The following is a 23178-nucleotide window of genomic DNA, read 5'->3' as shown; positions in this document are numbered from 1 at the left end:
TCTTACTTGCACATCTGGTCGGACTGTGAAGCCATAAATACATTTCGGAAACAAATTGAATCTGCTATACAGGTCATCTCAAAAACATCCTTCCGCATAATGCCAGAAATGATCTTCTTAGCTAAACCAAACGCTGCCCACCGCCCATCCAAGACAGACCTGATTACACATTTGCTAGCTGCAGCGAAAAGATTAATCCCCCTGCATTGGTTAAATTCGAGCCCTCCAACATTTGATGAATGGTGTGCCAAGGTAGACCAGAGGTGCAACTTTGAGGAACTTATTAGCAAGACAGAGAGATACCATAACAGATTTCTGAAAACATGGAGCCCGTGGAGCCCGTGGAGAGGTACGCTTTGAGGGCTAAACTCATGTATTAGGAACCTGTCGACTACTAAATTGCCCTATCAATTGCCAACACTAAACCTCGGTTGTTAATTCAGATTGGTACATACAGTAAGTACCACTCATTATGATAAGGGGTTTTTGGGCACCCCCCCCCCTCGTGTTTCCTCTTCCTTTGTGAGTCTATGTCTGTCTGGTCTTTGTTATTATACTCGCGTGTTTAGTATGTTGCCAAGATTGGGGGAAACACACGCATATTATAGTTTGTGAAATGTATGAACCGGACGATTCCAGAGAGACTTTGGTCAAGAAGCGACTTATAGTAGATATCAGTTCAATTTTGGACGGGCCGTGTGTGTTCCCTCCTCATGTAACTTGTGATACGTTTTCATCTATGTGCAACAACTATATTCTCGCAAATGATTTTTATTGGCAATTGTAACAGTTAAAAACTTTACTTATATGTTGCATGTTTTGAAACCAATAAAGAGAAACAAAATGTTAAGATACAAAGTTTTCTTCTCTTGCAGTGTTTGAAAACATATGACTACTACTCCCATTGTCTGCATGGCAAATCCTATTGACAGCCTCACTCACATCAAAGAGCCTTTCTTTCCAGAAACTGAAGATTTATAGGTTTATTTGGAGTCAGGACAACTCTTGCCATAGGTGTGACGTTTCCACCTTGAGGATCTGGTCGGATCTCATACTTCTTAATAACCTGAGGATAAAATGACATGAAGACATCATATACAGGTATGGGGGGCTATGAAGGGATGGATATATAGTAAAACAAATATGTGCAACTGCATAAAAAAAGGCTGCACTGAGTTCCCTCACTGCTTTCTAGATCTTTCCTTGCTGTCACTGAATGGAAACCTACTCCAAACTGAGAGTTTTTACCTTTACTGATACACAGAAATCAGTTTAAGGATATCTATAATTTCCACAAACTATTGACCAGTTATAGAGACATTTTATTTATTTTATGCACTTATATAGTACTATATTCTGCAGTGCTTTACAGACATTATCATCCAACTGTCCCAAATGGGGCTCACAATCTAAGGTCCCTCTTTGGAGTGTGGGAGGAAACGGAAGAACCCGGAGGAAACCCACGCAAACACGGGGAGAACATACAAACTCCATGCAGATGTTGTCCTTGGTCAGATTTGAACCTAGGACCCCAGCGCTGCAAGGCACCAGTGCTAAGCACTGAGCCACCGTGCTGCCAGACATCAGAATTTTTAACTGGTGGAGGTCCAGGAGACGCCACCGAGGCCACCGCACTAAGCTGCCCCATCTTTTTAGCAATCCATGGGGGTCTAAGTACCTTGAGTTCATCAATGTCGAAGGTTTGTGAAAAAGGTGCCTTTTAAACAGAAAGTATCAGGCGTCCAAGACGGTGCAAAAACAATAGGGTATTCCAGTTATATCAAGCATTTCCTATACACAGCCATTAGAGCACCCCATAACTATTATAACCATTGGGGTCTGAATGCTGGAACCCCCACTGATCATGAGAAGGGGGCCCCGTACTGCACAGGGGCCCCCATTCATCTCCATAGGGCTGCTGGAGATAGTGGAGTACATCATTCAGCTATTTCTTCTCGAAGTTTAATGAAGTGGCAGTGTGCAAGTTCCACCTTCCGCTCCATGCATTTTGGTGGGGCCCCTGTGCTTGTGATCGGTGTGGGTCCCAGCTGTCAGATCTCCGCCAATCTAATAGTTATTCCTTATCCTGTGAATAGGTGACAACTTGATATACCTAGAATATCCCTCCTAGAAAACATGCTTAGGGGAGCCACTGTTATAGATTTTTCTTTATAAACAGCGCCACGCCTGTTCACAGGTTATGTGTGGTATTGCAGCTCAGACCAAATCACTTATATGGAGCTGAGCTGCAGTACCAGACACAACACATAGACAGGGGTGGTGCCGTTTCTGGAAGTAATCGGTGACATTTTTATAATCCTGGACAAGTCCTATGAGCCACCCGGCTTTGGTAAGATATGGCAGATATGTATATGTCTCTCTTGGAGAACGTGAACTTACCCGGGACAAGGTCAAATGCATCTCCAGTTCGGCGATGCGACGCCCGACACAAGCCCTAATGCCGTAGCCAAATGGGATGTAGCTGAAGGGGTTATTCTTCATCTTATGGTCTCGGGACCAGCGCTGAGGGATGAACTTGTTCGGTTCTGGAAAATTGTTCTCGTCTCGAGATATGGCAAAATGATTCAAGGCAAACAGCGTCTACGATGAGGAGAAAACAAGATGGGGATCCAGCTAGAAATTCATCAGTGACCTGCGGCACGCCGGCTGCTGTGATACTACAACTCCCACTATGCACACTTCCTTGGCTGTTCTGAGAACTGGGGTCTCTTCTCCAGTGGTCTATATAAACCTACCCCAGAAAAGGGTTCTGGCACCCTGATGTCCTACAAGTGTTGGGAAGGTGGTTGGCACCTAGTATTAAAAAACATGGCTGCTTGCTTCCAGAAACAGCACCACGCCTGTCCATAGGTTGTGTCTGGTATTGTGGATCAGCTCAACTGAAGCGAATGGAGTTGAGCTGCAATTCCACATACAACCTGTGGACAGGTGTGGCGCTGTATATGAGCAGCCATATTCTTCTAATTCTGAATGCTGACCCATTTAATAAATGTTCCACACAATGTCCAGACAAACTGCAAAAAATGAATTTGGTGGGTGGGTCTTCTTTACTGTGTTTATTGCGTGCAATATATAATGTGATATTTTAATATTTTCAGATGCAGAGATACTAATTAGGTTTATTTTATTAATATGTCTTTAGACGGCTCACTAAGATAATATGGAGAGAGTAGTGCAGAGTCTGAATGTGCCGAGTACACTCACATGTCTGGTGCCACAAACTAAAACAAATCCAGTAACAAATACTGTGAGGTGCTCCAGGTGTAGACCGACCACAATAATAGTAATCAATTATTACTTATTTATAATACAAATTCATTAGTCAAAAAGTCAAATCACACATGATCGCTAGTATACTCAATAATCAACCTACATGATTAATGCAATATTAATGGTACATGTACAAATGGATAAGTGGTAAAGTAATATATAAAAAATAAATAAAACAAATTAATAAAAACACAATAGATAATAGTCCAGATCAGGCATCCTCAAACTGCGGCCCTCCAGCTGTTGCAAAACTACAACTCCCAGCATGCCCGAACAGCCTACAGGTATCCGCCTACAGAAGGGCATTTTGGGAGTTGTAGTTTTACAACAGCCCGAGGGCCGCAGTTTGAGGATGCCTGGTCCAGATAAAGGCTCCTTTCAGACGAGCGAGTTCCACATTCCAGACTCGCAGCACGAGTATGCGGCAGCTCCCGTCCTGACCTCCCAGCCCTGCCGGGGTCACATAGCATTATATTAAATTTTGATGCTGTGTAACTCTTACAGTTCTGGATATAACACTGACAGCATTATGTCAGTGTTATCCAATACATTCCAGAACTGTAAGGATTACATAGCGTCATAAATCAATATAATGCTATGTGACCCATCAGTGCTGGGAGGTCAGGACGGGAGCTGCCGCATACTCACGCTGTGAGTCTGATGAGTGGAACTCACTCGTCTGAAAGGGGCCAAAGTATAAGGGCTCATGCACACGACCGTATGTATTTTTCAGTCCGCAAAACAAAGTTCTGCAAAACATACGGATGACGTATTTTGCGGAACAGAACAGCTGGCCCCTAATAGAACAGTACTATCCTTATATTGGCGCACGTTACTATCCAGAGCTTCCATCTGATAACACTGCTGGTGTATATTATACAGGTTTTACTATAATATACTTTATCTGCACTGGACTATTATATATTGTGTTTTTATTAATTTGCTTTATTTTATTCTTATATATTACTTTACCACTTATCCATTTACACATGTACCATTAATATTGCATTCATCATGTAGGTTGATTATTGAGTATACTAGTGATCATGTGTGATTTGCCTTTCTGACTAATGAATTTTTATTATTAATAAATAATAATTAATTACTATTATTGTGGTCGGTCTCTGCCTGGAGCACCACAGTTTTTTTATATGCTTATTTTATGGTTTTCTTTTATGATAAATGGAAAGTTTTACTTTAATATACAGTTTCTTTGTTTTCAGTCCTCCAAGGAAACCCGCGATTGTACAATACCCTTCAATACCTCTGTACTGCAGTGTAGTGTGATTTTTCCCACATCCTATTACACCTTGGTCACTACTGAGAGATTACTCCGATCCCAGCCTTTGCAGGCGAGTGTCAGTCGTATGGCACATGCTGCACCTGTCGCCGGGTACGGAGGGCGCTCAGTTAGTGAGCCCATGCCATACTTTCCCTGGCGATCCTATGACATACAGTTATGTCATAGGTCGTTAAGGGATTAATATCCATTCCAATCATGAGACCAGAGCAAGGGCACCAGGAGGCTTTGTGCGGTGTCGAAAACCTCCGTGAGATAAGCATGATCTGTCCCTTTAAGAACTTACGTCTTTGGGGAACCAAAAGTCTCTGATGATGATCTCCTTCCCGACAGCGACTCTGGAATTAACCGGCACCACAGGATACATCCTGAATGAGAGAGGTCACACTGTCACCCTACAGCCGGAGATAAGTGACATATCTATAGGGCCTTTCATGCGGCAAAAGTGGTTATCCCACAAAAAGTATTACTATGCAATAAACCGGGTATTTTAAATAAAGTATTATTGTACTATAAAAACAATAAAAATGTTCCGTTTTTTTTTACATACATACATGCTGTTTATCCTCCTGGTCTACCTTATGCTGCATGGACTGACATGCTCAGTAATGTCCCTGTTTACCTTTCCAGCCCCTCAGTTCTACTTCATAGTGAAGGCCCCGGCCCCCCTAATTAATTTCATTCATTCATAGCAATCTATAGCTCCGTCTCTCTAGACTGTAGTGAAGGAACTTGTGGGGGGCTTTACATACCATATGTATCCCTCAGGCTATGGGCTCTTTCACTCCAGCGTGTCCCTTGCAGGAATCGCGCTGCGTGTGAGAGAGGGATCGTGCGTTCTGGACTTACAGAAGCCTGCCTGACCTTTCTGTAACAGAATCATTCTGACATGAAGCTGGACTTACAGAACCGCACGACGATCCCTCTCTTACACGGAGCGCGATTCCAGCAATGGACACGCTCGTGTGAAAGAGCCCTATATGTGAGGGACTGTTTTCTATGCAGGGGAGGAAGGGATCAACAAGAGCCGATTGCAATGCATCCTGGGAGATGCAGGCGCTCGATGAGCTGCTGCTGCCCACTCACAGAAAGGGAAGAACCTCCTTTAGATAAGCCATTAAAAAGACAAAAAAGGGTAAAAATTACACTAATGCAGTGTTTTTTGTTTTTTTTGCATCGATTTCGTTATTCCTCTTCCACACGTCAGTGAATCATGGACCGCACACGTATCCACGGAGTTTAATGTGTTTGCTCAAACATCAGTGGTTTTCTGGTGACCGTGGGTCAGTGGCAAAACCAGAGAGACATGCAATACTTTGGTCAGTGATGAGGACACGCCCATTGAAGTCTTTGGGTCAGTGAAAACCTCTGATAGAACATGGATGGTGTCCATTTTCTGTTAGTGGTTTTCACGGACCGCTGGCACGAGATGCTCTGGAAATTAATTTTCAGCCTATCAGTGTCCATGGAATACGGATGACAAAGGGAGGGAAAAAAAACGGACACACGGATTATCTCAGATGAAACACTGACCATCCTTTTTTAGGAAGGAAGGAGGAAGGAGGCAGTAGGAGGAAACTCAGACGTGGCGGCAGAAAGCATCATAGAGTCCAGAAAAGATCAGCCTCCACCGATGTACCACCGATGTACCACCGATGTACCACCGATGTACCCGGGATACAATCAGGGAGTACGAGAGAGAGGGTGACGAGACGCATGCACAAGAAATAAATAATCTGGTGGTGAATTTATCATCTATTGAGCTGAATGACGACCAGATTAATGTTTTGGGACATGGACTTTCATTTTGTCTGGTGGCAGATACTGATTGGTTCGAGATGGAACGTGATTTACAGCGGTTTTTTAGGCGGCTTAGATTAAAAGCATTTTTTGATAACAATGTCAGTAATAGGGTTACGCCCAGCAAGGAAACTGCTGAATTGTCCTTGGCCAAATTTGAGCTAAGGAACAAGAGCAGCTTCATGCCTCCACATAACAATCACATTGTGGAATCTTATAACCAAACTGTTACTAAACGGATTAGAAGTTTGCAAGAATGCAGTCGGCAGCGACATTATAATCCTAATATGTCACAAAAAGAGAGGCAAGCCCTCAAGACATTGACACAAAACAGAGACATCACTATCAAACCAGCCGACAAGGGGGGAGCTGTGGTGGTCATGGACACGGACGGTTATGTTGGGGAGATACATAGACAGTTGGGTGATGGAGAGGTTCATGAAAAACTTAAACAGGACCCCAAATGGGAGATCGCCAGGGAGGTGACGAATATTGTTGATACAGCATTTGCACGAGGTATCATTGATTCAGATCTATGTCAGTTTCTTAAGGTACCTTTTCCCATCACCCCACTGATCTATGTTCTCCCCAAGATACACAAGCGGTTGGTAGACCCCCCGGATAGACCCATTGTGTCGGGCAGGGGATCTATCTTCAGCAATATTGCCATATTTTTGGACAGACTGCTCCGTGTCCATGCGACCTCAGCTCCCTCCTATGTCAGGGATACGGGACATTTTCTAACTAAATTGAGTGGGATTATTTTACCAGCCCGTTTCTATCTGGTGAGTTTTGATGTAGGGTCTCTATACACGTCCATTACGCATGATTATGGGTGAAATTTCGTCGATGTGGCCCTGGCCCGCACGGAACTCACTCCTGATGCGCGCCGTTTTGTCCTCGACCTCCTAGAGTTGGTCCTCAAGAGGAATTATTTCCTCTTTGGCACCACCTTTTACCAGCAGTCACGCGGTCTGGCCATGGGGTCCAACGTGGCACCAACTTATGCCAATATATTCATGGCGGAGGTCGAGGACAAGTTGGTATACGCATTTCAATTTTATCAGTGGGTCCTGTGCTGGTGGCGCTACATCGACGACATTTTCATGATTTGGAGTGGCTCGATGGACGCCTTGAATGAGTTCCATCAACATCTTAACGATGGGGTACCCGGACTTCAATTCACTGTGACGGCCTCCACTGAGGAGTTACAGTTTCTTGACGTCAGGGTGTACCTAGAGGGAGGCAAACTAAAAACTGACTTGTATAAGAAGCCGACAGATAGGAATAATCTTTTAAGATACGACAGTAATCATCCACGCCGAATGCTTGACTCCTTACCCTGGAGCCAGATGCTGCGCGTGAGACGAGTGGTGTCGGATGATGACGTGTTCGTAAAACGCATTGATGAGATGTGCAATATATTTTCTAAGAGAAGATATCCAGGCAGGCTGTTCCACAGATCGAGGGCCCGGATCTCCTTGGCTGACAGGGTGTCCACTTTTCAAGCTTCCACTACGAGAATGAATGTGGGACGTATCCCGTTTGTATCCACCTATGGCCATCATAGTGCTGATATTGCACAGATCTTGAGTAAGGAGTGGCACATCTTACACAGTGGCCTTCCTGCAGTAAGTGAATTTGACAAGCCGCCATTGATGGCATACAAACGTGGCACCAATTTGCATGACAAGCTGATTAAGACTGTGTGGGGTCAGACTTATCTGAAGCCCAGAAAGACAGGCAATTTCCCATGTTTGTTGCTGTAATTGTGGGAACATGCTGAAAGGGAACAACCTTTGTTCACCCATACAGCGGTAAGAAATGTAACATTAGAGAATATTACACGTGTCGATCTAAGTTTGTCATCTACATATGTACTATGTTACTATGTTACATAATCGTTTGTCCCTGCAGTTTAATCTATGTGGGAGAAACGACCATGGAGGTCAGGGGGCGCATCAACAAACACAAAAGCCCGATAAGGAAAAAAATGTTAGACAAGCCGGTGGTCAAACATTTTGTTGATTCCGGGTCATCGATTCTGTGCAGGTTCCCAAGAGAGGAGGAGACAGGGAGCGCATGCTAAAGAAAAAAGAGTTGAAATGTATTTTTACATTACAACCTCTACAACCCCAGGGACTGAATATTGAATTTAATGCAAACAATGTAGACAGGTAGACTATTCTTATAGGATGTTGTCCGATTCAGTATATTATGTTTTTATAAGGTATATTTTTTATACCCCTTTATTCACTTGTTTTTTTGTCCCTTTTCAGGTACATTCTTTTATGATCATCTTATTCTACACTGACACTCATTGTTCCCTTTATGGTGATGTCCCTAGACAATTACATTGTTATTTGTCCTGGATGAGATTTGTAGGGACAGAGTAATCATTTTTGTCGGAGCTTTGTTAAATAATCTATTTAATCCTTTAATTCAAGAATAGATCTTAGTGAGACATAGTGTTGGTCCCTATTTATGTATTAAGCGTAATATATGATAGATATTATTTATAAAGTGGATTTATTTTCTGTATACCTAGGTGGCTCTAGGACCTTTTGCGGGTCAGGTGACGATCACGCGGGTCGATGACGTGACCTGCGTTAGCAGTGTCCATTGGGCGCATGTAGCGCAACCATGGAGAGAGGTGTGGCTAAACCGTTGATGTTTACGACGGCGGCCCGCCCATGTGCCAGCGTGATGTCATCACGGACATGCGCAATAGATCTGTGGAGACGCAGATATGTGAAACCGATATGATGGAGGCACATGGAGTTTTTCCTAATGGGTATCGGGTACATTTAACTATTTATTAGTAATCTGATAGGAGCAGAGGTCCTTTTAATTGCTGCACAGGTGTTATTGAGATTGAGTCTTTGCTCATTGGCTTCACCATGTCACTTGGGTATTTAGATGATTGATCACCTTTTGTATCAGTATACTTGAGAAAGGCTACTGCGTAGCCGAAACGTCGTATTGCTTTGTGTGTGCACTCTTGGTTCCCAATAAAAGTCACATTACTCCAGATAGTTTTATTTTTTATTAACTTCATGGGATAACGCCTTTAACCCCTTAGTGACAACCCATACGCCTTTTTATGTCCGTCACTAAGGGGCCTTAGGCTGGGCTGCTGCTTTTTCACGGTTGCCCAGTCTATGTGCTGCATGGGTCCCCCGTGCAGCGGGGAGCCCGGAACCGGCTCTCACATGAGCGCCATGGTCCTGCGCTATAAGCACGGACAGGCAGGAGTGCCAATCCGGGATGTTTAACGCTTTACATGCCGCAAGCAATGGCGCCCGCCGCATGTAAAGCGCTGACAGAGGGAGCAGACTCCCTCTTTCTTCCATCGGCATCCAGCATATGCGATCGCAGGGTGCCGATGCGTGTAAAGGCTGGCTGGGGTCTGATGTAGGCCCAAGCTTGCCTTGAGTAGTTTCCAGCAGGCTGTGGCTCTCTGGCGCAGCCTGCTGGTCAATGTCAGTATAGCACTGAAATAGTGCATTGCATTATAATAGGGATAATGCATTGTATTTTAAAAGCAATCAGAATATTGTCTGTTATAGTCCCCTTGTGAGACTATTAAGTGCTAAAATAAAGTAAAAAAAACAAACAAAAAAAAGCTTTTTTTCCATTGAAAATACGCTTTTCAATGAAAAAGAAAATAGCAAAAAAAATAAATCTCCCTCATATGTTTAGTATCGCTGCGTCCATAACGACCTGGACTACATAAATATCACGTAAATTATCCCCTATGGTGAACGCCGTAAAAAAATATAATTGAAAAAAATCACAGAATTGCTCATTTATTCTTAGTTGCCACCGAAAAACTAAATAACAAGTGATCAAAAAGTGTAATTTACTCCAAAATGATACCAATAAAATCTAAGAGTCGTCCAGAAAAAAAAAATCAAGCCCACACACAACTCCATAGAAATAAATATAAAAAAAAGTTATGGGTCTTCAGAAGTGACGATGCAAAAAGATTTTTTTTTCCTTTAAAAAAAATAAAAGTTGTTTTATTGCGCAAAAGTAGTAAAACGTAAAAATAAAACTACACGTATGTATTTGGTATGGCTGTAATCGTACTGACCCATAGAGGATAGATATTATGTTATTTGTACTGAAACATGAACGCCGTCAAACCTATAACGTAAAAACGCAGCGGCAGTATTGCTGTTTTTCCCATCTCCCTCCTAGCAAGAGTTAAACCCCACAATGGCGCCACTAAAAACTACAACTTGTCCCACAAAAAACAAGCCCTCATACAGCTATATAGACGGAAAAATAAAAAGTTATAGCTCTTGAAACGAGACGATGAAAAAATGCAGAAAATTGCTTCGTCAGTAAGGCACAAAACAGGCCGGGCACTAAGGGGTTAAAGGAATAACTATAATTGGGGTGGGGGTGTGTGGAATGAATAAAACCAACCGTAGCGTTTCTTTAATGACGGCCTTCAGCAGCGGCATCCTGGCGATATCCTCAGCAGTGGGAACACCTTCTCCTGGGACAATGGAGGTCACCTCCTCATAGAGAGATCCCTGGGTCTCCTGGTCTTTCGCGAGGTGGTAGAGGGCCCAGGACAAGGTGTTTGAAGTCTGAGATGGGGAAATACAGGATATTTGGATGGCGGCCTTCCAATACCAGCAGCGAAAAAATAACCACACTAAGCAGAATGGAATTACAGGTGCCATACATGACATAGTACCGCCATACATGACATAGTACCGCCATACACTGCAAAAGTAATATACAGAAGCTTCTCTGTCCTGACAAGAGAGTTTCATGTACTTTTCTATCACCATCTGATAATCCAGAAGATCTATAATCCAGCACCTACCAGGTCCTATTGGTTTGGAATTTGACAGTATTTGTGTGTCAGATCCTACCATCCTGCCCCCCCAGCTGATGCCGTCCCTCTTCTAGGCCTTCCCTCTCAGTACCTAGTGTATGTGCCCTAATGCGGCTGGCACTGCTTGTTTTAGTCTTGTACTGATATAGCTGCTGCTGATACATTTACATTTTTGTACCATCTTCACTAAACAAATGGACTCTGCATATTGTATATAGGCGCTGCCAGCACTACCACTACAATATGGGCACTGCTACGTCATAGTCTTTTATATTTCAGGGTTATTCTAGCGATGTATGGCGGTGCAACCCCCGACCCCCAGGACACCAGTGCTGGTTCTCTGGTTGCACAGCAAAAAAAAAAAAAAAAAAGCGCTGCTATTTAACTCCTTACTGTGTCGACTCCAGCAAACAGCAGCTCAGCGATGCTGCCATACACCTCCTTCATGGTCAGTTTGCCGCTGGACAGCAGGTAGGTCAGGTACTCCCCCTGCACCTCTTCCCCACGATCCAGATTCTCTTGTATCTTCTGCATCTTCTGGTCGATCAGCTTGTTTCCTTGGGAAGTGAAAGGTTAATAAAAAGTGAACATAACATCTCAGTGCTGCGCAGAGTATTTCAGGAGAGGAGTGCACTGGACTTGTGAGGACAGGGGAGGAGGGGACGGAGACAAGTGTGAGGTCACAGACCCAGAGTTACAGAGTGGAAGGAGCAGGGTAACCAGCAGCACAGAGTCTTTCAGGAGCAGAGTATGCTGATCTTGTAGAAGAATTCACAAACTGATAGTTAGGGCTCATCCACACGACAGCTGGGAAATGCCGGATCTGCAAAACACAGATACCGATCATGTGCATTACGCGTTTTGTGGAATGAAACGTCTGGCCCCCGATACACCAGTTCTATCCATGTCCGTGATGCAGACAAGAATAGGACATGTTCTATTTTTTTTTTGCGGGGCAGCGAAATGGACATACGGATGTGGACAGTACGCGGTGTGCTTTCCGCATCTTCTCATTGAGTGAATGGGTCCACACCCGATCCGCAAAAAATGCAGGTCAGATGCAGACATAAAATACATTTGCGTGCATGAGTTCTTCAGCAGCACAGAGTATTTTAGGAGGGGAACGTGCTGATCCTGAAGGAAGTTGCAGACTATGAGTTAAACAATTAAAAGGGCAGAGTCCCCAGCAGCACAGATTATTTCAGGAGATGAGAAAGAGGTTGCACACTGAGAGTTAAGCCTCATTCACACGTCAGTGTTTCACGTATGTGCTCTGTACGTGTTCTCCACGGACAGCACGCATCCCCATTAATTTTAATGTGTGTATTCAGACATCAGTGTTTTAGCACGGTCCAGCTTTTTAGCACGGATGCACGCTCTATTTGGTCCGTGTTCGCGGATCCATCACCTGTATTATAATCTATGGGTCAGTAAAACCCACGGATGCAACAGAGATGCTATCCGTGTTACACCCGTGTTACACGGATCATTAAGAAAAGATACTTTAAAAATTATTTTTCAGCTGTTCAGTGTCAGTGAAACACGGACAGCAAAAAACGGACACACAGACCCAACACGGATGCTTCACGGACAGCTTCACGGGGACATCACTGACCACCTGCTCACGGATTTGAGCACGGACACAAACGTGTGAATGAGGCTTTATACAGTGGAAAGATTTGGGTCCCAGCAGCACAGAGTATTTTAGGAGGAGAGTGGGCTAATTTTGTAGAAAGTCACACACAGAGTAAGGCTACATTCACACGACCGCACAGTCATGCAGATCTGTAAATTGTGGATCTGCAAAACATGGATACCGGCCTGTGTGCGTTCCGCTGTTTGCGGACCGCACATGGCCGCTGATATCACAGAAAATGCCTATTCTTTTCCGCAATTGCGGACAAGAATTGGACATGCCCTATATTTTTTGTGTGGCCACAAAACGGAACTACGGATACAGACAGCACACGGTGTGCTGTGCGCATCTTTTGCGGCCCCACTGAAATGAATGGGATGCAGACTCATACTTATGGTCATGTGAATGAGCGCTTACACAATAGAAGGTACAGTGTTTCCCATTAGCACAGAGTGTTTAAGCGGAGGACTGTGCCGATCGTGTAGGAGGTGGCAGACAGAGTGACATAGTGCGAGGGCAGGGTTCTCACCACAGGCACACTTGTAATTCCATATATAACTAGACAGACGGACAGACGGACTGTTGGGGCACATTGCCCCTGCGCTGGGGTCGCACTGAACATTTGTTATACTGTAACTCACCAAATGCAAAGATGTTGTCCCAGCTTTCTATGTACCGCTTGTAATAGGGGAGAATATTTTGGGTCCATGCAGGTAAGGCTTGGATAATAAAGCTATATTTCAGCATGGTCCCTATAGAGTCAATGAATTTCTTGGTCTCAGGAGGAATGTTCTTCTCCAAGCAGCCGATACGCGTCTCAAACAGAATATACGAAATTCCTAAGATACGATAAAATAAATTATTTTTATGGAGTTTCATCTCATTAATCACTGTATAAACTGAAATTTTCACAAATTTCTCATTCAATAGGTTTTTAATAGTTTAACATCAATTACAAGATAATAAAGGACAATAAAGTACAGTAAAGGAGAATAGAGTACAGTGTTTCCTGTTAATCATTGTAAAACAGGAGATGAGACTCTTTATAACATGGACCATAAAATATATATATATATATATATATATATATATATATATATATACAGTACAGACCAAAAGTTTGGACACACCTTCTCATTCAAAGAGTTTTCTTTATTTTCATGACTATGAAGGCATCAAAACTATGAATTAACACATGTGGAATTATATACATAACAAACAAGTGAGAAACAACTGAAAATATGTCATATTCTAGGTTCTTCGAAGTAGCCACCTTTTGCTTTGATTACTGCTTTGCACACTCTTGGCATTCTCTTGATGAGCTTCAAGAGGTAGTCCCCTGAAATGGTCTTCCAACAGTCTTGAAGGAGTTCCCAGAGATGCTTAGCACTTGTTGGCCCTTTTGCCTTCACTCTGCGGTCCAGCTCACCCCAAACCATCTCGATTGGGTTCAGGTCCGGTGACTGTGGAGGCCAGGTCATCTGGCGCAGCACCCCATCACTCTCCTTCATGGTCAAATAGCCCTTACTTTCAAAGTTTTCCCAATTTTTCAGCTGTCTGACTGACCTTCATTTCTTAAAGTAATGATGGCCACTCGTTTTTCTTTACTTAGCTGCTTTTTTATTGCCATAATACAAATTCTAACAGTCTATTCAGTAGGACTATCAGCTGTGTATCCACCTGACTTCTCCTCAACGCCACTGATGGTCCCAACCCCATTTATAAGGCAAGAAATCCCACTTATTAAACCTGAGAGGGCACACCTGTGAAGTGAAGACCATTTCAGGGGACTACCTCTTGAAGCTCATCAAGAGAATGCCAAGAGTGTGCAAAGCAGTAATCAAAGCAAAAGGTGGCTACTTTGAAGAACCTAGAATATGACATATTTTCAGTTGTTTCACACTTGTTTGTTATGTATATAATTCCACATGTGGTAATTCATAGTTTTGATGCCTTCAGTGTGAATCTACAATTTTCATAGTTATGAAAATAAAGAAAACTCTTTGAATGAGAAGGTGTGTCCAAACTTTTGGTCTGTACTGTATATATACTATATATATATATATATATATATATATATACAGTAACAGAAAACAGGGTTTAATTCCACCTTGTCTATAAAAGTTAGGTTTATGTTCAATTGTTCTTATGTGTCTAATAGGGTGGTGTATGTTGTAGCCCACCATAGTGTCCACATTTTTTGGTATTTATTTGAGTTATTATTGCTTTTTGCTATCATCTTTTCGAATCTGCAATTAGTGTTAACTTTCCTAATTATCTGCAATTTCCACAAATTTCTAATAGACTGTGTTCAACTCCTGATTATTTGCAAGATCTCTGCTTGCCGTCAGTGAATGAGAACAGTGTTTCCATTCAGAGGCAATGATCCTGTACATAGCCGTCAGGAAAGCAATGGATACAATTGTATCCACTTCTCAGCTGAGAGCAGGAGGAGCTGAGCACAGGTTTACTGCCTCTGAATGGAAAGAGATTCATTTACTCAAAACCACAGCGATCCATGGCTGCTCTGTGCCCTAGTGGGGTGTATCTATTATTAAAAATCTATTGAATGAGAAAGTTGTGGAAATTTCAGTTTATACAGTGATTAATGAGATGAAAGCTTGCAGTTTTTTAAAGGGATTCTGTCACCAAGTTTTAGGCTATAGAGCTGCGGACATGCACGGCTAGATCGCCGCTAGCATGTCCGTAATATACCTGTCCTATAGGGCTGTGTGCTTTTATTTTCTTTAAAAAAGGATTTTAGAGATATGTAAATTAGTCTTGTAAGGTGCCCAAGGGGCTGTACGAACCTTCCTGGTGCCCAGCCACGCCCGCCTGTGAAGGAGCCCAGCACTGCCTAAGTCCTCCGAATCTCCTTTTTTCCATCACCGATAGATCGCCGTAATCTTGCGATGCGCAACCTTGCGCATGCGCAGTTCCTTCCCTGAGGCCGATGCCAGCACAGGGAAGGAACACTATACCGGCACTGCACATGCGCGAGATTACGGCAATCTATCGGTGGCGATAGGACAGGTATATTGCGGACATGCTAGCAGCGATCTAGCCGTGCATGTCCGTATCTCTATAGCCTCAAACTTGGTGACAGAATCCCTTTAAGGAATTCAGCGCTCATTTTCCCAGTCACATGATTTTAATAGCTTCATGCTTTCCCGAATAAGAATAGATGCTTCAGAATTGTTATGTCTCTATGTTGTGCCATCCCTTTATTATTCCTGCTATAAGTTATGAATGAATTGCTAGCAGTCTGCAGTAAGGGTACAGGGGGGGGGAGGGGGGGGGGAACCAGTTGGGGGTTGGGTGTCCCTGCACAGTCTGAAAATGGCCACACTGATTGGATAGAGTGAGTCTGTGCAGGGACACCCCCAACTTGTTACCACCCCTCTGTACCCTTACTGCAGACTGATAGCAATTCATTCATAACTTCTAGCAGGAATAATAAAGGGATAGCACAACATAGAGACATAACAATTCTGGAGCATCTATTCCTATGGCTCTATGTTGTGCCGTTCCTCTATTATTTCTACTAGAAGTTATGAATGAATTGCTAGCAGTCTGCAGTAAGGGTACAGAGGGGTGGTAACAAGTTGGGGGTGTGTCCCTGCACAGACTCACTCTATCCAATCAGTGTTGCCATTTTCAGACTGTGCAGGGACACCACCCTAATTGGGTAACACCCCTCTGTACCCTTATTGCAGACTGCTAGCAATTCATTCATAACTTCTAGTAGAAATAATAAAGGAACGACACAACATAGAGAATGTATGAAGCTATTAAAACAGGCCGGTCAGGAGGTCCTCTTGAAACAAAATCTACAAAAGTATCCAGAACAAAATAATTCATGGGTGATCCAACTATCTTTATTGAACAGAACCTGTCAGAAGCATTTTCCCCCAAATCACCGCCACTACCTGACCGCTCTGATCCCCTGCTTTCTGGAGGGGTCCTTTGTATCCTAATCCGGTGTCTCATTTGACATAAAGGGCTCGTTCATGACATATGCAAATTAACGGTTTATAGTCATGAAGGTGGAGATACCGAGAATTCAAGCTGTCCGTACTGGGAATGTCAACTGCCCTACAACATCCCTAAGGAACTAATGGGAAAGGTTGGTGGCTGCACCCCGCCACATATTTCGCTGCGGTTTGCCCTTTGGCAGAAGGTGGAAGAAAATTTTATTGCAATATAAGACTATCAGGGACAAGAGCTACAACCGGCTTACCCTCAAATGCAAACCTATAGAAGGCGTTTGCAATGTCGTTGACCATGATCCCAGAGGGAGATTCCTTCCTCATGTCATCCAGGGTGTCCAGGAAATCTGTTACCACTTCGTTGACCGCCCCGGTGTACAGCACGGCCTCTGCAGGCTTCAGCATCCGTTTATTCAGAATGGAGCGCAGCGTTTGCCATTGGTGACCTTCTCTGCAGAAAGAGCGGGTTTATTACAAGACAATTAGGCTGCCATCAGAGGGGTCTAGCAGAGAATTTCTCCTGCATGCACGCTCAGCGGAGCCGAGTGTGCATGTGTAGAGAGAGTGAGATATGAGTATTTGCTGAAAGGTATCTGATGTGTATGAAACAGATTAACTTTGCAGAAAAAAAAAGAAGATCCTCTGAATTGTGACTGCAGCTCTGGCTGTGACTGGAGTATATGAATTGGTTCACACTTTCAGGGTGGATTATGCACATGAATGGGCTTTTTGCAACTCTATTCATATGCAGCAGAAAATATCTGAATAGATTTGTGGTGCCTCGGTCATGGAGATAAGCAGCATGTTACTTAGGCTTCATACACACGGCCGTGCCCGTATTGCGGCCCGCAAACAGCGGGTCCTGGCCATGTACACCCCACATCACAGATGCACTACTTTTTTGCAGTGTGGATGGATCACGGCCCATTCAAGCTGAATGGCTCTGGATCGTCTGCGGAATCCGCACGGATGTTGCCAGTGCATTGGGGAGCACAGCCGATCAACGTGTGTGTGCATGAGACCTTATTCTGCATGGAAAATCTAAGTATTAGAACCAATAAATGACAATGGGGCCAAACCTCATGTGCAGAACGCCCACGGCAGGAATGAAACATGCAAATGCTGCACATGTAAATGTAAACTAAGAATACTCCGCTCACTGCTAGAGCTGCTACTTTCTGCACTCTATGTAAGATGTGACGTCTCACTGTTGCCCCCTAGTGTCTCTACACAGTATGCTCCACTGTAGAGAATGACTGTAAGGCTAGGTCTACACGACGACAATAAGTCGCGTGACACATAGGGCACAACTACACTGCAACATTTGTCGCGCAACATTTTTTATAATGATAGTCTATGGTGTCGCAGTATGTCGCAGTGCGACACCATAGACTATCACTGTAAAAATTGTTGCGCGACATTGGTGCGACAAAATGTCATCGTGTAGACCTAGCCTAACACATCAGCGCAGATTTCATTCCTCCCAATTGATGAAGCACAACATGAACATACTCAGTAAAAGGGCCCAGACCGAGGCCTCTCAGTCTCCGATAGACTTTCCACAGCTCCATGTCATTCCTCATTGGATACTTCCCCTCCTGGCGCAGAAACAACTCCAAGAGATCGGCGTCAGCAATATTCACCATTGTATATGCTCCGAAGGAAGATTTCCACATAGGGCCATACTTCTTTTTAAAGACAGCCTGCAAAACCAGATGGATAGCAGATGATCCAGCACCGTACAGCAGACAGCGGCCGCTCCTTCATATTCAAGAGCAACTCATACAGTAGGGCGACGTCTGTCCCATCCTAATGGTTAATAGGAGCCGAAGTTTGCCTCTTTACCAGAACCTCAATACTAGCAATCAAGGGGAGAAGACCAACCAGAGGGTCATGTTGGTAAAGGAATGGCATGGGGAAGGGGGTGGCGGGGTGGGAAATGCCCCCCCACCGCAGTATTCAACTGTATCACTGTCCTGAGGCCGGTGATACAGACGAATTCAGGAGGGAGATCTACATAAGTGCCTGGTGCTCCTAGAATTAATGCTGAGAGTATCAGATCTTTATGTACCCGGCCAGTGTCCATAAGGAGAGCTTGGGCGGCCCTAAGGCATCAGCCCACCTGGAAATTGTCCTGTAGGGTCTATGGCCAGTTTGCCATGAGAATCAAAATGTGGAAATAAGGATCAATGTTAAAGGGGTTAACCAAGACTAAAAAATGTCCCCCATATGCCGGGTCCCTCACACTGAGGCCTCATGCACACGGCCGTGGCCCGTATTGCGGCCCGCATTCTCTTGAATGGGTCCGTAATCCGGAGCTACGGTGTGGAACGGAGGCATGAATCCCCATGGAAGCACTGCGGAGTATTTCCGCGAGGTTTCTGTCCATTCCTCCGCACCGCAAAAAAATAGAACTTGTTCTATTTTTTATATGGTGCGGACGGATCAGGGACCCATTCAAGTTGAATGGGCCTGGATCCGCCACGGCTGCCGCACGGATGGGGACCGTGCATTGGGGACCGTGCATTGCGGTCCCCAATGCACGGAACGATCTCACAACGGCCGTGTGCAAGAGGCCTGAATCTAATTACCTGGCTCCCTGCGCTGCTCCTGGTCCCCACACCTCCCCTGCATAACGGAAACGGGACGGATCCGTTTTGCAACCCATAAACTTCTATTTTGACGGAATGAAGGCATTCCGTTATGCATTCCGTCATAGAATTGCCTTCTGGTCCGTGGTAACAGAATCCATAACGCAATTCACCTATTACCAACAAACGAAGTGTGAACGAATTTCATAATTGGAAATTCGCTCATCTCTAATGTTAATCATTGATATTGTGCAGTGCTTCACTGTAATGTTGAGATTCACCTGTTTGCACGTCTTACCATACGGAAACATTGAAGCTGCAGTAATACGTGATTGTACCATGATCATAATATGCCATATAGCAATAGGCTAATTGCGCCATTTTATTAAAAAGGAAAAAGCCTTTATATTTTGAGTGGTAAAGGACTTGTAAATGACCACGGTGCCACATATTTACATAAGTGGAGCACATGCATAACAGATAAGACCTGCACACGACCGTTATTGTGTTCCGTTCCACAAAATGGGGTTCTGTTGTTCCGTGATCCGTTTCCGTTTTTGTTTTCCGTGTGTCTTCCTTTATTTTTGGAGGATCACCAGACATAAAGGAATGTAAAAAAAAGTCTAGAACAGGTTTGCCATGCAAATGATAGGAAAAAAACGGACGCGAACGCGGATGATAATCTTGTGTGCCTCCGCGTTTTTTTAGCGGTCCCATTGAATGGGTCCGCGAACCGTTTTCCGTGAAAATAATAGGACCGGTTATATTTTTTTGACGGACTGGAACCACGGATCACGGACGCGGATGGCAAACGGTGCATTAGCCGAGTTTTCAACGGTCTACAGAAAATCACGAAAAACAGCGCAACAGACACGGAATAAAACAATGGTCGTGTGCATGAGGCCTTTTTTAGTGTTTTGCGGTCCATTTTTTCACGGATCCGTTGTTCCGTTTTTTTGTTTCCGTTTCTGTTCCGTTTTTCCGTTCCGTTTTTCCGTATGGCATATACAATATTTACATAGATAAAATTGGGCTGGGCAAAACATTTTCAATAGATGGTTCCGCAAAAAACGGAACGGAAACGGAAGACATACGGATGCATTTCCGTATGTGTTCCTTTTTTTGCGGACCTATTGACTTGAATGGAGCCACGGAACGTGATTTGCGGGCAATAATAGGACATGTTCTATCTTTAAACGGAACGGAAAAACGGAAATACGGAAACAGAATGCATACGGAGTACATTCCGTTTTTTTTAGCGGAACCATTGAAATGAATGGTTCCGTATACGGACCGTATACGGAACGCAAAAAACGGCCAGTAAACGGGGGGAAAAAACGGTCGTGTGCAGGAGGCCTAAGGGTAGGTTCACACAGTTTTAAGGCAGATTTTCCTGCAGGTTTTTCTACCAAAGCCATAAGTGGAAAAATCCTTCCTTTATATTTACAATTCTTTTCGAATCCACTTCTGGCCTCAAAATCTCCCCCTAAAAACTGAAAAACTTACCCTGAGGCCCCTTGCAGAGGAGCGTTCCTCCCACAGCGAGTCCGCATCGCAGCACCCGACCTTCGCTGTCTGGAGTCACATAGCATTATATTCATTTATGATGATATGTAACCCTTAGGCCTCTTTCACACGGGCGAGATTTCCGCGCGGGTGTGAGTTGAACGCATTGCACCCGCACTGAATCCGGACCCATTCATTTCTATGGGGCTGTGCACATGAGCGGTGATTTTCATGCATCACTTGTGCGCTGCGTGAAAATCGCAGCATGCTCTATTTTGTGCGTTTTTCACGCAATGCAGGCCCCATAGAAGTGAATGGGGCTGCTTGAAAATCGCAAGCATCCGCAAGCAAGTGTGGACGCGGTGCTATTTTCACGCATGGTTGCTAGGAGATAATAGGGATGGAGACCCGATCATTATTATTTTCCCTTATAACATGTTTATAAGGGAAAATAATAGCATTCTTAATACAGAATGCATAGTAAAATAGGGCTGGAGGGGTTAAAAAAACCTTAAATTTAACTCACCTTAATCCACTTGTTCACGCAGCCGGCTTCTCTTCTGTCTTCTTCTTTGCTGTGCAGGAGGAAAAGGACCTGTGGTGCCGCCACTGTGCTTATCACATGGTCCGTCACATGATCCATCACCATGGTTGATGGATCATGTGATGGACCATGTGATGAGCGCAGTGATGTTATCAAAGGTCCTTTACCCAGGTCCTAAAGAAAGAAGATAGAAGAGATGCCGGCTGCGCGAACAAGTGGATTAAGGTGAGTTAAATTATTATATATTTTTTTAACCCCTCCAGCCCTATTGTACTATGCATTCTGTATTAACAGTGCTATTATTTTCTCTCATAACCATGTTATAAGGGAAAATAATACAATCTACACAACACCTAACCCAAACCCGAACTTCTGTGAAGAAGTTCGGGTCACACGAGCAGATCCCGTGCGGATAATCTGCTGCGTGAAAGAGAGCCAAGCCCCGTTCCGGATATCAGAGACACGGAGCATTAACATGATGTTTACTACAAAATCACAGTGAGATAAAGTTGTCACTGTGATTTTGTAGCAAAAAGGTCACAGAGAGGAGCATTGTCAATCATGTTACTGCTCCGTGTCTTTGCTGTCAGGAACAGGGCTTGGCTCTCTTTCACACAGCAGATTATCCGCACGGGATCCGCTAGTATGAAAGAGCCCTTACTTTTTGCCATGAGCTAACAAAAGTATGGCTGCACAACATTTCACATACAAACAATAGAACTTGCTTTCTGCATGCTCGCTTTATGGATATGCACCTGTGACCATGAATGTGCGAGTCTAAATTTTCTTGTAGTATTTTATCATGAGCTGTTAGATATTTTAGAATCCATGTTTTCCTTCACTGAGGGCAAAGGTTCATTTGGCTGCCCCTCCCATCCATCTACATACCCTGGCAAAGGTAAAGTAGCTTGCAGGCACCCCCTGGCACTGGCACCCGTCCCAGCAGCCCCCCTAGCTGTGCCTCAGTCTGAGAGATGTCAGCATGTACAGATCTGCCCCATGTGTATCAAAGTTTACTAAAAAAAAGGCAACAAAGTAACAAAAAGTATCCTCACCTACTGTGCCCTTCTCCCATACCTTGTAGATTGTAAGCCCCTCTCTCCTATTGTATCTGTAACTTGTCTTGTTCATGGTTATTGCAATTGTTTTGCACTATGTGTGTGCGCCCCTTATCATATGTACAGCACCATGGAATGCATGGGGCTTAAATAATACATAATATTGATAATAATAATAAAGTAACACATGAAAGATGATACAGCAGCAGGACTCACCTGTGTCTCGTGTGAATACAGCAGGTAGCCCCTCATAAAGATCCAGTAGAAGACGGTGAGTAGGGAAGGTCCAGGCAAATCCTCAAATGTCTTCTTTTTGTCCCCCCCTTCTATTCCAGCAGCTGCAGCCCCATGCGAGGCTCTGGCCCGGGGGACCCTGCATGTCTGCAGCACTGGACTGATCCTGCTCCTAGACCCCAAGTAATAACAGCTCCTGCCAGCAGTCCTGATCATGGCTGCTGAAGGGACAGACCTTCCTATACACTGTGATATGGCTGCTCCTTGCATAACCTTCCTCGCCCCACCCTTTCATTGCCAAGAGCACATTAACGACGACAGCCTGCAGACAGTGCATTGAGGGAATTCTACTGTACACCTTCTTCCTGTCACCT

The 23178-nt window shown here is 44.1% G+C and overlaps 1 protein-coding gene across 1 annotated transcript; it reads right to left on the bottom strand.

Annotated features, from left to right (window-relative positions):
* Positions 1 to 761: 761 nt before the first annotated feature.
* On the bottom strand, positions 762 to 23173 carry LOC121008453 (sterol 26-hydroxylase, mitochondrial-like). Its single transcript, XM_040441016.1, has 9 exons — positions 22787 to 23173; positions 18384 to 18574; positions 17123 to 17322; positions 13524 to 13721; positions 11640 to 11803; positions 10826 to 10992; positions 4878 to 4959; positions 2401 to 2601; positions 762 to 1066 (listed from the first exon to the last, which is right to left on the bottom strand). The coding sequence occupies exons 1-9, from the start codon at positions 23072 to 23074 to the stop codon at positions 944 to 946; spliced, it is 1614 nt and encodes a 537-aa protein (XP_040296950.1). The 5' UTR covers positions 23075 to 23173; the 3' UTR covers positions 762 to 943.
* Between the last annotated feature and the right edge of the window lie 5 nt (positions 23174 to 23178).

The sequence above is a fragment of the Bufo bufo genome, chromosome 7, assembly GCF_905171765.1.
Source record: "Bufo bufo chromosome 7, aBufBuf1.1, whole genome shotgun sequence".
Classification (NCBI taxonomy): Eukaryota; Metazoa; Chordata; class Amphibia; order Anura; family Bufonidae; genus Bufo; species Bufo bufo.
Note: the sequence above shows the minus strand (reverse complement) of the source record. Positions and strands in the feature narration are given on the sequence as shown.

Excerpts from the sequence above, each read along its gene's own strand:
- LOC121008453 (XM_040441016.1), bottom strand. The coding sequence starts at position 23,074 with ATGCAAGGAGCAGCCATATCACAGTGTATAGGAAGGTCTGTCCCTTCA. Across the intron at positions 18,575-22,786 it reads TGTATTCACACGAGACACAG|GCTGTCTTTAAAAAGAAGTA; the intron begins GTGAGTCCTGCT and ends CTGGTTTTGCAG. Across the intron at positions 1,067-2,400 it reads TGCATTTGACCTTGTCCCGG|GTTATTAAGAAGTATGAGAT; the intron begins GTAAGTTCACGT and ends TTTTATCCTCAG.